General features: G+C 37.3%; 1 protein-coding gene across 3 annotated transcripts in view; it reads right to left on the bottom strand.

The window, feature by feature from the left end:
• The window catches only part of RECK (reversion inducing cysteine rich protein with kazal motifs), an 88410-nt gene that overhangs the window by 60719 nt on the left and 11578 nt on the right, over positions 1-16113 (bottom strand). For 2 of the 3 annotated variants that reach the window (XM_017543151.1, XM_037743692.1), the window contains exons 2-6: positions 11583-11641; positions 6677-6710; positions 5666-5740; positions 4447-4483; positions 477-562 (exon numbers count right to left, since the gene is read on the bottom strand). In XM_017543151.1, coding sequence (XP_017398640.1) covers positions 477-562; positions 4447-4483; positions 5666-5740; positions 6677-6710; positions 11583-11596 — 246 coding nt within the window. In that variant the 5' untranslated portion in view covers positions 11597-11641. The remainder of the gene's footprint in view (positions 1-476; positions 563-4446; positions 4484-5665; positions 5741-6676; positions 6711-11582; positions 11642-16113) is intronic. The other variant, XM_017543149.1, reaches the window with a different exon arrangement.

Here is a 16113-nt window from a genome sequence, read left to right as displayed (position 1 = left end):
GATGAAACAAAGAAAAGAAGATGAAAAAATAAGCCAACTATGTCAAATGTTCTCATTCAAGCATATCCTAAATTTACCCAGCCATTTGGAGTCGCTCAGCATTGACTCAGCATGATCGCAGGCAAAGTACGGAAGACCTAAATTTCTATAATATTCTTTCTTTGCATGGCAGAGACAAGGAAAGATAAGAAAGAATAAAAGAAGGCTGAGGCCATATGCAGCAGCCATAAATAAAAAACCCAGCAAGTCTATTTTTATTTTTATTATTTTAAATTATTATTATTATCTTTTGCTAACTGGAATAACCAGTTTAAAAAACAGCAAGTCTAAAAGGAAATGGTCTATATAAGAAATGCCAAATTTGCAGTTTTTGTGGGTTACCTCTGGAAGCTATGAGTTGGTCAAGGCCCAAGACATGCACAGCTAAAACCAAACTGCACTCCATGATGCTTGAGAGCCTGACTGCCCAGTGTTACCTGCTTGCATGCCTGTCGACACTCCAAGGCAATAGCCAGTTCACAGCAGCCTAAGCCAACCCAGCCATCAGACTTCTTAAACACACCTTAAAAACAAAATGTTTAAATGTTTTGGTCATAAGTAGCAATAAAAACAAATAGCATGCCAAATGTTTCATGGCTACTATTAAAAGTCAAAGCAGGTGTCCATAAGAAAACTGGTTCAGAGGGCAGGGCCTCAAAATTATTAAGGACCTCCCTTTACTCTTACTTCCAATGCTATCAGTCTCCTTAAAAGTCCCTCACCACATAATTATCAGGTCCTTTGTTTTTTTCTCTTTTCCTTCCCACCCTAAGTGCTCTTTAAGGCATTGTCACTCTTGGGTAGGTAACATCTTTACCAGAGGATATACAAGGGAAGGAAAGGGCTTCCTTACTATTAGACTTAATTAGAGGCAAATATTTTAATTTAACTTAAGCAAACAAACAAGAAAGGTCACAAGTATTACTATATTCAAAACAGTAAATACCTAGAAAAGCATAAAATTCATAATCCTGTTTAAAAACTGATACTTAGTAAATAGGGGTAATTTTTGTGAGCCAGGTATATTTGGCTTTGATGGGCACATTTAATCATGGGGCAAAATAACTATGTATTATTTTGGTTCAATTTGTGTTCAGCAATGACTCTTCCAACCAAATTATTGTGAAACTAGAAGATGATAAAATTATTAAGATGTTCCAATATTCTTTCTTTCCTTTTTTTTTTTTTGAAACGGAGTCTTGCTCTGTTGCCCAGGCTGGAATGCAATGGCACGATCTTGGCTCACTGCAACCTCCGCCTCCCAGGTTCAAAAGATTCTCCTGCCTCAGCCTCCCGAGTAGCTGGGACTACAGGCGTGTGTCACCATGCCCGGCTAATTTTGTATTTTTAGTAGAGATGGGGTTTCACCATGTTGACCACACTGGACTTGAACTCCTGAGCTCAGGAGATCTGCTCACCTTGTGAGCAGAATTACAAAGTGCTGGAATTATAGGTGTAAGCGACCGCACTTGGCCTTCTCATTTGTTTTTAAACCCCTTTTGCAATCATAAATGTCAATGAATGATTCCTAAGATAAAAGTAGGAGATACGGTCAGGCTCAGTGGCTCCCACCTGTAGTCCCAGCACTTTGAGAAGCTGAAGTGGGCAGATCACCTGAAGTCAGGAGTTTGAGACCAGCCTGGCCAATGTGGTGAAACCCTGTCTCTACTAAAACTACAAAAATTAGCTGGGAGTGGTGGTGTGTGCCTGTAGTCCCAGCTATGTGGAAGGCTGAGGCAGAATCACTTGAACCTGGGAGGTTGTGGTGAGCCAAGATCGTGCCACTGCACTCCAGCCTGGGCAGCAGAGCAAGACTGTCTTAAAAAAAAAAAAAAAAGGCTGGACATGATGGCTCATGCCTATAATCCCAGCACTTTGGGAGGCCAAAGCGGGCAGATCACTTGAGGTCAGGAGATCAAGACCAGCCTGGCCAACAGGGTGAAACCCTGCCTGTACTAAAATTTCAAAAATTAGCCAGGCATGGTGGCACATGCCTGTAGTCCAAACTACTCGAGAGGTTGAGGTGTGAAAATTGCTTGAACCTGGGAGGGAGAGGCTGCAGTGAGCCAAGATTGTACCACTGCATTCCAGCCTGGGCAACAGCAAGACTCTGTCTCAAACAAACAAAACAACAAAAAGGTCGGGCGCAGTGGCTCATGTCTGTAACCCCAGCACTTTGGAAGGCAGAGGTGGGTGGATCATTTGAGGTCAGGAGTTTAAGACCAGCCTGATCAACATGGTGAAACCTCGTCTCTACTAAAAATACAAAATTAGCCAGGCATGGTGGTGCATGCCTGTATTCCCAGCTACTTGGGAGGCTGAGGCAGGAGAATTGCTTAAACTCAAGAGGCAGAGGTTGCAGTGAGCCGAGATTGTGCCATTGCACTCCAGCCTGGGCAATAGGAGCAAAACTCCGTCTCAAAAAAAAAAAAAAAAAAGTAAGAGATACAAGAAATAATTATGAAAAAAGAAAAGCCTTATGATTGTAGGAATGCCGCAAATTCCTCCTTATCTCCTTTAAAATTGCCTTATGCTGCTTCTATGTAATACATAAATTCGAGAATCTACATCTGAAGTAAATTAGATTATTATTTACATTTGAAAAAAAAATCAGGGATTCAAGACAATAAGTAACATAGTTCTCCAAATGAAACTAGGACTTCATATAACAAATAGAAGCATTCTGCTAAAAAGTAAAACAAGGCAAATAAATGGTTCATAGATAGACAAAGCTCTCAAAATATAATAAACTATCCCAATTATAAAAACTGACTAAAAATAGTGCATATCATATGCTTATCTCTATGCGTTTTAAGGGTACAAAGGGCAACAAATTCCCATTTAGCCTCATTGACTAGTATAGTTTCTTCTAAATCTTTGCTGCTTGCTATTCAGGTTCTTCACATTTTGGAAAGAATTTCATATGGAATCAACATAGGTCATTAACTCTGTGACTTGTTATATCATAATGAAGTCTACTGCTGTTTCCAGATATCCAGTGCCTCTTAGAAAATATTAAATTATTCAACAAGCATTTATATTCACTGAGCTCCTACTATGCAGAAGGCACTCTATTAGGTGTTGCATGGGCTATGAAATTTTGGAATAAATAAAATATATGATTTATCCTATTATGGAGATTACAGTTTGTTAGAAACAGTGTATGTGTATGCATGTGTGTAGAAAATTCCAGGACAGTAAGGGTACTAGGTACGGGGATAATTAGGAGACAGGCAAAGAGGTGGGCAATTTCAAGGAGGCAACCTGTTTGAAATACAAACTTTAACAGTGTGATAGCCTCCAGAATTCAGAGATCCATAAAACATACTCTTTTTTTCAAGAAACTGGCTCTAAACAGGGCTGGAAAATGGGCTGCAATCCTGGGAGATCATGAATGCCAGGCTAGAGAGTTTGGGCTTTTTTATGATGGGAGTGAGTTTCCCCTGAAGGATTATTTTTTGATGAGGAAAGGAAAGAAAGATATAATATATTGAAACATCAGTTATAAGGTTATTATGATATTCTATCCCAAGAGTGTAATAAGAAAGACCTGAACTAGAAGTAGAGAGGACAGGTGTAATTTTGCAAGGGGAGAGTCAAGGGAACTAGAAAGAATAAGGAATAAATGTAACGTGAGGGTTTCCAGTCTAGTATCATTCACAAAAGGTGCAGTTATGAATTTGGTTTTGGATCTGTGTTTCAGATGGCACCTGAATGCAGAGATCCAGGTAGCGATGTCTACAAAGATGTCTAAAAGTCACAAACAATGATTTAGATTTGAGAGTTACCTTCTCAGAGCTGCTTAGTTAACAGTTCTGGGAAGGAATGAGATTACCAAGGTGAGTGTGAAGACAGAAGGGAAGAAGATCACACACAGAAATAACCATAGTCATGGCTCTATCTGCAAAAAAAAAGTTAAGGGAGAATAAGGTTCTGAGGCCAAGGTGGAGTCATAAGGAGGTATTAACAATATCAAGTGTTTCAAGAAAGTCAAAGAGAGTAGTACTGAGAAGGAGCCATATCTAGAAACCAAGAGATCCTGGTAATCTTTCAAAGACTAATTTCAGTAGAATGGCATAAGTGAAGACAAGAGAACAAAGTTGAGGACTAAGTAAATGAGAATAAATTATGTATTTGAAAATTTGGGCTGGGCATGGTGAGTCATGCCTGTAATCTCAGCACTTTGGGAGGCCAAGGCAGGATGATCACTTGAGGCCAGGAGTTTAAGACCAGCCTGGGCAACATGGTAAGACTCTGTCTTAGAAAAAAAAAATTTAGGTGTTGAAGGGAAGAAGAGGATAGAAACTCCAGAGTACAAATTAGGCTCCAGGACAATGACAACAATTTTACATTCACACAGTAAGTTTTTAAAATTAAAGCATAAAATGTTATACTTCTATTGCTTACCTGGCAAAGATGAATTCATACAACTCCAAATTTCAACCTAAAAATGTAACCAACAAATGGCTTTTATGTAGCTAACCAGTTCATAAATATGACAATTAATTTATACAGAAATTACATACAGCTAATTTGATTATGGCTATGACTATGCAGTCAATGTTCTAGAACTATATGCACATCAATCAGCTATTCAGGGGGGAAAAAAGCTGAGATACAGAAATATTCCTTGCTCTTTTCCCATCTAAGAGTGCTAAGTATGAGTCTAGTCACTCAGGATACTTACTGGAATCACTGTTTCCAAGCATATAGACAAAACTAAAGATTAAAGTGAATGTGTCAGTCAGAACTATTTAACCATCAACTTATTTTCCTCTTCACCTAATACAAGCCACCATAACTAAAGAGGCTCACATTTTCTTGGTCTGGCACATGAGCATCCCAAACACTGAGGATAGCTCAAGTATTAGAGACATTTTAAGTTACCTGATTCAGATAGGTAAGCAATATATCTATAGAATGTCAGAAAATTGAAAGATAATAAGTCACACGTTTTCCCTTATTCCAAATTCAATTTTCTAAAATCAAAATAAATAGATTTAGTTACTATGGATTTCATAAAATTAGTCAAAATATAATAGCAAAGAAAATTCTAAATTCCAGATAAATTTGAGACGGAGTCTCACTCTGCTGCCCAGGCTGGAGTGCAGTGGTGTGATCTAGGCTCATGCAACCGCTGCCTCCCAGGTTCAAGCAATTCTCCTGCCTCAGCCTTCCCAGTAGCTGAGGCTACAGGCATGTGTCCCCACACCCGGCTAATTTTTGTATTTTTAGTAGAGATGGGGTTTCACCAAGTTGGCCAGGCTGGTTTCAAACTCCTGACCTCAAGTAATCCACCCACCTCAGCCTTCCAAAGTGCTGGGATTATAGGCGTAAGCCACTGGGCCTGGCCACAGATAAAATATTATAATGAAATTTAAAGACAGGAACACATTTATATTTAAGACTGTTGTTAGATCTATATCATAGGATAATAAAAGATGAAAAACAATATTCTATCTAGCAATTGATATGAATATTTTTTTCTAAGTACTTAAGTTAAACCTAACATCTTACTTTGACCACAAATTCCAATCACATTTAAAAATTTGCTAACTCTAAAAGTAATTCATTAGATAGTTTCATTTAGACAGCAGCTTCTAGGTTAAGTTACTATAAGACTTACCATTGTCTCTGGGCAATAATCTGGGGCTCGCTGCAACAGATGTTTTAGTCGGGATTCACTTTTTGAGGAGAAAATCTATTTGACAAAAAAAAAAAAAAAAAAGGTTTCGTGGCATTTTTCTATAAGAAATCAGAAGAGGTAAAATTTACTATCCTGTGGATTTATCAGTTGTCTAGAATATTTTCCAACTTCCTTTTTATTTATTTATTTATTTTAAGACAGGGTCCCATTCTATTGCCCAGGTTGGGGTACACTGGTGTGATCTTGGCTCACTGAAACCTCTGCTGCCCAGGTTCAAGCGATTCTCCAGCCTCAGCCTCCTAAGTAGCCAGAACCATGGGAATGAGCCACCAATGCCTGGCTAATTTCTGTATTTTTTTGTAGAGACAGGGTTTCACCATGTTGCCCAGGCTGGTCTTGAACTCCTGAGCTCAAAGTGATCCGCCTGCCTCAGCTTCCCAAAGTGCTGGGACCACACACATGAGCCACCGCCCAGCTCCTTTTATAAATGGAAAATCTTTAGAATGATCTAAGTTAAGCTGACGAAACATTTCTTAAAAAGTTGATTAGTTTGCAAATAAACAAGAAAGTCCAAATACAACAAGTCTAGACCCTTTTCTATTGACCAAAAAAAGTGGAGAAAACCAGGTTTTCAACATGTTTAGAGGGTGGGGGTTAGAGAGAGAGAGAGGGTAGAAAAAAAAGATAGGTTTATTCTAAACTGTTCTGTAAATTGCTTTTAGTCAACTGATAACAACGAAAAATAGACTGTGTCATGCCCGTGATGCTGGTGAAGATCAAATTTGTAAACAGCATTATGGCACATAAGGTCTCCATAAAATGCCACAAGACAGAAACAAAGCTGTTTTCTTAAATTGATGTTGATGAGCTGACAAAGGTTCACTCACCAAGCTAAATGGCTCACTTCCAAACAGGACATTATACAATTACAATTTGGTGTTTCAGTAAATAATAAATCATTACACATATCAGACAGACCTTCATGATTACCTGCAAATAGTTGAGACGGTAAAATCCATGAATGCTATGGACAATGAAAAAGGATTTATCTCCAGTTAGCTTATTTATTAGCCATTTTTTTTTCAAACAACCAAATACAATTAAGAAGTGAAGTGCTAGAATATCACTGTTTTGCAACCCCTAGTGAATTAATGCATTTAGACAATTATTAAAATGACTATAACATCACAAAAAGAGACATTTTTGGGGGAAGACAAACAAAACGAAGCCTCTGGATCTGTGTCCTAAGGCAGCTGTTAGCCATGTGTGGGTATTTAAACTCAAATCAAGTAAAATTAAATAAAACTAAAAATTCAAGTTCCTCAGTCTCTTTCAAGTGTCCACCTGGCACATGTGGCTAGTAGCTACCATACAGGTCCAGAATATTTTCATCATTGTAGAAAGTGCCATTGGATAGCTCTGCTCCAAAACTGCCAATTACTAAGAAACACACAGGTAAGAGCAATATGTTAAATGACACCAGGGGGATGTGAACAGCAAAGTTTAGACTATGGGAAACTCAGTAGGATAAATGACCAAATTAATTCATCAAATAAATTGCAAGGAGAAACCTACAGATCAAAAGGTATTTAAAAGACATATAATCAACTGTAATATATATGACTTGAATCCTAATCCAAACTAAAAAAACTTTATAAAATGAGAAATCTGAATAACAGTAGTATAATTATCTTTTTTTTAAAAATGACTTATCATTTGTAGCTCCAAACTGAAAATTTACGGATTAAATAATATGACAATTGAGATTTTGCTTCTACGTAAATTTGCCTCAATATAGTGGGCAAAGTAAAAAGAGGGACTTAAATGAAGCACAACTGGTAGTGATTTAATAATGTTGAAGCTGAATATGGGGGTTTATTACACTTGCTCTCTACTTTTGTATATACTTGAAGTTTTCCATTATAAAAAGATAAAAGGAAGAGTGAAAGAAAAGAAAAATAGATTTAAAAAGACAACAATGAAAGATAAGAAAGAATGAAAAAGAGAAAGAGGAAGAAAAAAGGAAGGCTATGATATTGGTAGCAGACTAGGAAAAAGGCACAGGGAAGGCTAAGTTCTCTCACTCATCCCCACTTCCTGCAATTCCGTCTCCCCTCAACCACAACAACAAACAAAAAAGGCAAAAAACCTATAAGCACTTGAAACAGGTTAGAACAATGGAAGGAATATGGAATTGAGAGTTGGAAATAATATACTCTGAATAACGTTGGACAAACTACTTGGCTTCACAGGAGATAGTTATATCCTGGTAGCTAAGGGTAAGGACTTTGTAATCAGACACATCTTGGCTTGGGGCCTTGGTAAGTTATTTAAGTCTTCTATATTTCAATTTCTTTACTATAATATGCAAATAATGACAATACCTTTTTCAAGGGCTGGATGTAAGAATTAAATGAAATAATGCATGTAAAGAGGTATAGTAAAGGGCATGGCACTTGGGGAAAACGTAAAATAAAATTTAGGTCCCAGTTTCTAGTTTCCTGAATAGCTAATAAGCAGAATTAAAAAGTTAGATAATCTGTTGGGCCCCTTCTGTCTCTAAAATTATAATTCTATAAAGTAGAATGAATTAAACTGATAAACTTATTAGGAATATATTTAGCTTAAAGAAACCAGCACGTACTATGTAAATTTCAGATAATAAGGTAGACTTGAAAATAAAGTCACCTTACTTGCCAAACAACCAGTAATCACACTTAGAAAGATGAGCGCTTATTCAGAATACATACTAGAATGTGTACTATGATTATATAAATCACCTCAAGCCAAAAATTTAATAACCAAACTTGTATGCCATTCAAGGCAGAAATTATTAGATCATAGGGTTTACAATCTTGAAGTTTGAGAAGTTTTTTACCCATATTTATCTCCTTTCTCTGTCATAGCTCATTTTCCATTTGTCTTCAAACAAGCAAAAACCTTTCATCTTGAAACAAATCTTTACTTCCTGCACTTACCGACTTTTCCAGCTTTTTCCTTTCACTGTATCCATTTCTTCACCAATCAACTCAAAAACATTAACTAATCAGTTTGCATGAGCAGGGACATGAGTACAACATAGGCAGTAAGACACGATCCCTATATTCAAGCAATTCATAGTATAGTTGGGAAGACAAGACATATACAAAAACTGAATACATTTTTGTAAGTCTGAAAAATTACATAACTGTAATTTTTCTTTTCTTTTCTTTTTTTTGAGACAGAGTCTCGCTCTGTCACCCAGGCTGGAATGCAGTGGTGCGATCTTGGCTCACTGCAAACTCCACCTCTCAGTTTTAGCAGTTCTCTGCCTCAGCCTCCCAAGTAGCTAGGATTACAGGTGCATGCCACCACACCTGGCTAATTTTTGCATTTTTAGTAAGACAAGGTTTCACCATCTTGGCCAGACTGGTCTTGAACTCCTGACCTCGTGATCCACCCACCTCGGCCTCCCAAAGTGCTGGGATTATAGGCATGAGCCACCATGCCCAGCCCATAACTATAAATATTTTTATTTTTAAAATTCTAATGCCTGCAGTATGACTTTTAGCTCCACTGCTCCAGTCAATCTAGAAATATTTATTGAGAATTTTGAGTGTTAGGTACTGTTCTAACTGTTCTAGGCACCAAGGAATTCATCATAAACAAAGCAAATAAAAATATCTGCTGCAGAGAGATGTTTTTAAAATCTCTACAAACTGATTTTTTTTTTTTTTTTTTTTTAACTAAGGGCCTTTTCTCAGATCTCAAACTCCTTGACTTTTCTGTGGCATCTGACACTGTTGACAGTTTCACTATAAATCATCACACTTATTTTGCTGAATATTATAAGCTACCAGCCCTGACTTCTTATCTAAATTCAAATTCCAAAAGTTTTAATTCCAAATCCCTGTCTTCATATAGTGGTTTTCATTGAAAATTCAACTCATCTCCTCAAACCAAATATTTTCCCTAACTTCCTAGAGTCATCAAGAATACTATTTACTCAGTTCAAAAACCTAAATGTCATCAAGACTCCATCCTGTCTTCATTCCCTACTGTTAAAGAAATAATGATTCCTCACTCACAGTATTTCCTTCTCTTTGAAGTAAGCTCTATGAATTTTAACAGCCCTGGTCTCTCTCCACACCCGTCATACACTTCTCCCATGATCAGGATGACTGACTTAGCTGACCATTGAGTTTGGTAGGAGAAAGCAAACATATGTAACACAGCCCTTGCCTCTCCTCCTCTGGGATTAAGTCTAATTCTGTCACTTAGTGTGTGCCTGGAGATAAAAGTCACATTTGACACCTGTGTAACTAGTAATAAAAGTAATATTTCTGGACCTATCTGTCTTATTTCTCAATTAATTAAGAATTTTGTTGGGGAAGAAGGTTATTCATTAGGGTGACTATAGTATTCAATTAATTTGCTAAGTTAAAGAATTTCTAACATTCCAGATTTTAAGAAATTAGACTTTGCCTGCTGCTGGTGCTTCATTACAAGATACCTCCTAAAAAACATTCACCCTATAGAAAGAACATCAATAGAAAAAGAAACAAAGTGAAAAGTCAGGTAAGCCATGTTTCCCAAAGTAGCAGAGCTACTTTAAAAGCTTCCTTATTATGATTACACCATCAAGGGGCCATTATTGCTTTAAAAAGCTATTCTTCTGGTAGTAAATGTGCAGCAAGCTTAATTTGCAATAGTGATTTGAGATGTCACTGAATTCTCCGGTAGCCATTTAGATGAGCTGAATCAGTGTTGGGTCTTATAATCAGACAATATCTTGCAAAATCTTTCTACATCCACATTATTATTACTTATGAGAAGTTATGGTCCCAGTTAAGTAGTTCTCCCAGTTTTAAAACATAACAAGATCCACGTCATTACTTACAAACCCTTCTAAAAGATGACTGAAACTATTATTTCTTGAATGCTAAGGCTAGACGTACATGATCAAGACTATGAAAGAAAAGTAGGACTTTATGAACAGGTAGTGCTTCAGGGGGAACTTGCATAAACAGGTTCAACCAGAAAAAATCAAACCTACAGGCAACTTTTAAGAATAGTACAATGAATATCTACATGGTCTTCATCAAGATGCACCCATCCTTAACACTTTGCAACATTTGCTTTAATTCTCTCCATATATACACATATTACTACATACTATTATTTTGAAGGATTATGTTAGAATTTGTTATAGACATTATGTTCATTCATTTCTAAATCCTAGCATGTATCTCCTAAGAACAAGGACACCATCATACCTAACCACAATCTAATCACCAAATTCAGGATCACAGTATTGATATAATACTATTACTTAATATGAAGTCTATATTCAAATTTTACCAATGCAATTTTCTTTCATTCCAGGATCCAATTCAGGATCACATATTGCATTTAGCTGTTAGGTTTCTTTAGTTTCCTTTAATGTATAATAGTTTCTTAGCCTTTCTTTGTTTTTATAACACTGACACTTTTAAAGAGTACATGTTGATGTTTTGAAAAATTTCTCAAACTGGATTTGCCGGGTTATTTCTTCAAAGTTCAGATTGTGCATTTTTGACAGGAATTCTATAAGCTAATATTTGCCTTCTCAGTGTATCGTGTCAGCAGACATGTCACTTTGTCCCATTATTGGTGATGTGAACCCTGGACAATTAGTTAAGGTACTGTCCAACAGACTTCTCCAAAAACAATTATACTTAATAAATAGTTGTATAACTAGTAGCCTCTATAATTTATTTATTTTTATTTTTTAGAGACTGGGGTCTTGCTATGTTGCCCAGGCTGGTCCTGAATCCTTGGCCTTAAGCAATCCTCCCACCTTGGCCTCCCAAAGTGCTGGGATTATAGGCATGAGCCAGTATGCCTGGCTGCCTCTATAACTGTTATGCAATCTTACCTGTTCACAGACATCACGGCACATTTGGTTATCCTTTGAATGATTACAACACAATGCACCTAGGGAGAAAAAATAAACATAGAATGTTGTTCCACTGTTAAACAAGATGACTAAGCTAATTCAGATGGTTACATAAACCATTTATTCAATAGCTTATTATTACTATTATTCATTTTAACTCAACAAACCTTTACTGAGGACCTATTACAAGTCAAGGACAGTGTCGGTTTGAGGACATAGTCCCTGTCCTCAAGAAGCTTGCAGTCTATTATGGAAGACTATCATGTAATAATTACAGCTACTGTTTAGTGTGTGCTTTCTATGTCCCATAATTTGACTAAGTTTGTTGTATGCATTTTCTTATCTAATCCTTACAATTACCATGTGGACTACAGATATTATTAAATCAATAATAAAAAGTCAACTGATAAAAAGAAAGCGAATTTTGTTTTGGACATGTGAATCTGAGGTTCCTATAGAATATCCTGATGGAAACTCAGTAAAGTGAGAAATTCAAGTCTGGAGTGCAGGTAAAGCCAAGCCTAAAGATCCAAATTCAGAACTCATCAGCACAAAGGAGGTATATGGAAATGAATGATATTGTCTAGGGAGAGTTTCTAGTGAGAAGAGAACATAGCACCAGATTCTAAAGAAGAGCAACATCTGAGACATGGAAGGAAAGGAAAGAACCTGAGATGGAACAGTCAGAAAAGTAGGTTAACCATGAGAGTGGCATCACAGGAGAGGGAGTAGTGTCATGTACCACAAGAGTCAAGTTAGACTGAAGAATGAAAAAAGGAAATGGGTTTACTAATTAGCCACTTTGGTGAGCTTCACCGGTACTTTCTATGGAACTGGTAGGAGTGAATGATATTAAGGAGTAAACCAGAGGTGAGGAAGTACAGACATCAAAAATAGAGTCATAAGAAGTCTGGCCATGATGGGAAGAAAAAAGAAAGTAGTAACTAGCAAAGATGCTAGGTTACAAGATCCCACCCCTACCTTTTCAGAGTGGAAAATACTTGATCTTCTTTATAGATAGAAAAGGGCAGTAGAGAGCTAATGTTCTTCTGATAGAGCCAAGTCTCAAGAGGACTCCAAAGAGGATAAAACCAAGTGTGTATGAGAAGGCACTATCCCTGGAAAGAAACAGGGAATACTTCTTTCAAGATATTTATTAACTTAAAAAACTTTTATGAGTAGCTTAAGTACTAGGCATTGATCATTCATTAAAAAAACATAAGTCTCTGTTCTCTTAGCGATTAAAGAGCAGATATTAAATAAACTATACATGTATATATACACACACATATGTAAATACACACACACACATATACATGGAGACAGAGAGAGAGCGACTATGAATGTGAAATGTTGGTAAATGTTATGGCAATAATAAAGCAGGTTAAAGGGTAGCGAGAATGCGTGTGTGGGAGTGAGTGGGTATTTTGTAGGGCAGGCTAGGAAGGCTTCACTCAAAAGATGTCACTCAAGCAGACACCTTAAAGTAAGGGAATAAGCCACATTGAATTTTCCAAAAGAGGGGAACAGCAAGTGCAAAGTTTCTGGTGTGTTCAAAGAATAGTAAGGAGTGCGGCTAGAAAAGAATGACTGAAGGGGAGAGTAGGACATAATGTGATCACAGAGGGGGACCAGATCATACAGGCCATCATAAGAACTTTGGTTTTTGCTTTGAGAAGGATGGAAAAACCAATAACAGGTTTTGGGCAGCATGCTATAATCTGAATAATACTTTTTAAAGGCCACTGTGGTTCCTGTGTTAAAAATTTAATACATAGGAGCAAGGAAGGGAACACTAATAGGCTATTGCAGTAGTCTTGATACGGGACTGTAGTGTCTTCAACTAGGGTGGCAGCAGTGGAGATGGTATTAAATAATCAGAATCTGGATATATAATGAACATAAAGCTGGCAGGATATGCTAATGAATTGGAAATGGGATACGGAAGAAAAAGAATCAACAATGACCCTAAGGTTTTTGGTCCAAGAAAGTGGGAAGACAGAAATATCTAGAAATACCATTAACTGAATGGAAAAGCCTAAGGAAGGAGATCTGAGAGAAAGAGATGATCAGAAATTCAGTTTTAGATATAATTTTGAGATGCCTATTAGATATCCAAAACAATATATTGAGTAGGAAGTTGAATATATGAGTTCAGGAAGACTCCAAACTGGAGATGAGAATTTGGGAGTCACACTACGTAGATGATATTTAAAGCCATGATGGCATCTGGGAGAGACAAGATCTGAGAACTGAGCACTGCATTCCATCCTTCAGAGACAGGGGAGAGTGGCCAATGTATGGGAAGATAATTAAGAGAAAGAATGGTGTACAAAAAGCCAAATAAAATGTTTCAAAAAGACATTAACCATGTTAGATACTGCTATCAAGTAATGATCACAAACTGATCACAGTATTTAGCAACATGAAAGATATTGATGATGACCTTAAATAAGTGTCATCAATGTGAAACAGTACAGGCAAAAGCCTGACTGCAGCGAGTTCAAGAGAGAATTCAAGAAAAGAAAATACAGACAATTCTTTTGAAGATTCTACTTTTGAGCAGTTGTAGAGCACTGTATAATAAATAATTTGACTGGCCTTTCTCCCTGGTTCCTCCTTGGAATTTCTTGAGTAATACTAGTATCTTTGTTATGCTAATGAGGTGACCCCACGGTCTCAACTAGATTAAGCTTGCCCAAACCGTGACCCATGGGTCACATGTGGCCCAGGCCCAGCTTTGAATGTGGTTCAACACAAATTAGTAAACTTTCTTAAAACATTATGAGTTTTTTTTTTTAGCTCATCAGCTATCCATTAGTATTAGTATATTTTACGTGTGGCATAAGACAATTCATCTTCCAATGTGGCCCAGGGAAGCCAAAAGATTAGACACCCCTGACCTAGATAGTTTCAGGATCGGGGCTGGGAACACCAGAAAGAACAGTCATGTGTTTAAAAAGCTGGGGCTTTGAGTCACATGGTATCAACCTGATCTCCCAACTTCCAGGGATTGAAGGGGGACTGCAGATGGATCTCAACCATAGGGCCAATAATTCAATCAAGCATGCCTATGTAATGAAACCCCAATCAAAACTCTGGACATAGAAACTCAGTGGAGCTTTCCTGTTGAACACATTGATGTGCTGGGAAGATGATGCACCTGATTCCATAAGAGGACACAGAAGCTCTGCAATCCCTCCTAGATCTCACCCTATGAGGCTCTTTATTTGGTAGGTCTTCCTGAATTGTACCCTTTATATTATAACCATAACTTAAAGTATAGAGCTTCCCAGAATTCTGTGAGTTGGTCTAGTAAATTACTGAACCTGAAGGGGTCATGGGAACCCTGGATTTATAGCCAGTTGGTCAAAAGTGTGGGTGGCCTGGGGACCCCTGAACTGAAGCTAGTATCTGGAGTAAGGGCAATCTTGTTGGGGACCATGTCCTTCAATTTGTGGGGTAGGTGTTGATTCTGGGTGGCAGAACTGAATTACATTATATCCAGCTGGAAGTAAAACAGAACATAGAGAAACGAGGCGGCTCCTGGAAGGGCATGTGGATTTTTAAAAGAGGCATGTGTTTAGAAATAGGGATACAATAGTGAACAAAAAGTATGCTCTCTAACTTCATCCAGGTTACCATCTGGTAGTAGGACAAAATCTAGACAAGAGTAAAGACTTTAAGGACACTGATAAATTTTTTTTTTTTTTTTTGGACACTGATAAAAGAGAAGTTGAAAGCACCTTTTTCTCAGTGAAATAGTGATTAGATCTGAAAATAAACAGGGCTGGGATAGGATTAGGGGCTTGAGTTGAAATTACAGAGGTCTGAAACAGCCATTTGGGAAAATAGAGAAAGGAAACAACTATAAATATGTTTCTCAAACTTGTGTTCAAAAGAACACTACTTCATCAACTTAGAGAAAGAAATGTCAAATTAGAGAAAAGGAAAAAGGTTGCCAGGCAGCATTATAGCTCCAGAGTAATTCATAAATTGGCTTTAGTGATAATCATCAGAGGCATGTAACTGTTGTAGAGTGCAAAAGACTGAAAAGAGGATAGGGCTGGAATGGTCGTTGGCTATCTAGGATTGGCAAGTCAAAAGACAAAAGGAGGGAAAAATACATTTCAGGCAGGTAGATCTGGTACAATCATTTAAAACACCTATTTTTACATTTATATATATTTAACCTGTGTGTGTGTGTGTGTATGCAACATAATCTTCTCTTGAAATAAAATCTATATAACTTCAGTATACATATTAGATAAAAATAGAAATTTTTTGATTGAAAGAATTGGTACTGAGGGGAAATGAATGACTAAACAAAGGAATAACAGAAGTCGTCTTCAGATCTTACCAACTAGGTTTCTGAATTTGAAACTGGAAATCATTTTTCCATAAAACAATGACAGGGTTGGCCAGGCGCGGTGGCTCAAGCCTGTAATCCCAGCACTTTGGGAGGCCGAGGCGGGTGGATCACGAGGTCAAGAGATCGAGACCATCCTGG

This window comes from Cebus imitator, unplaced genomic scaffold, assembly GCF_001604975.1.
Source record: "Cebus imitator isolate Cc_AM_T3 unplaced genomic scaffold, Cebus_imitator-1.0 Scaffold149, whole genome shotgun sequence".
Taxonomy (NCBI): Eukaryota; Metazoa; Chordata; class Mammalia; order Primates; family Cebidae; genus Cebus; species Cebus imitator.
Note: the sequence above shows the minus strand (reverse complement) of the source record. Positions and strands in the feature narration are given on the sequence as shown.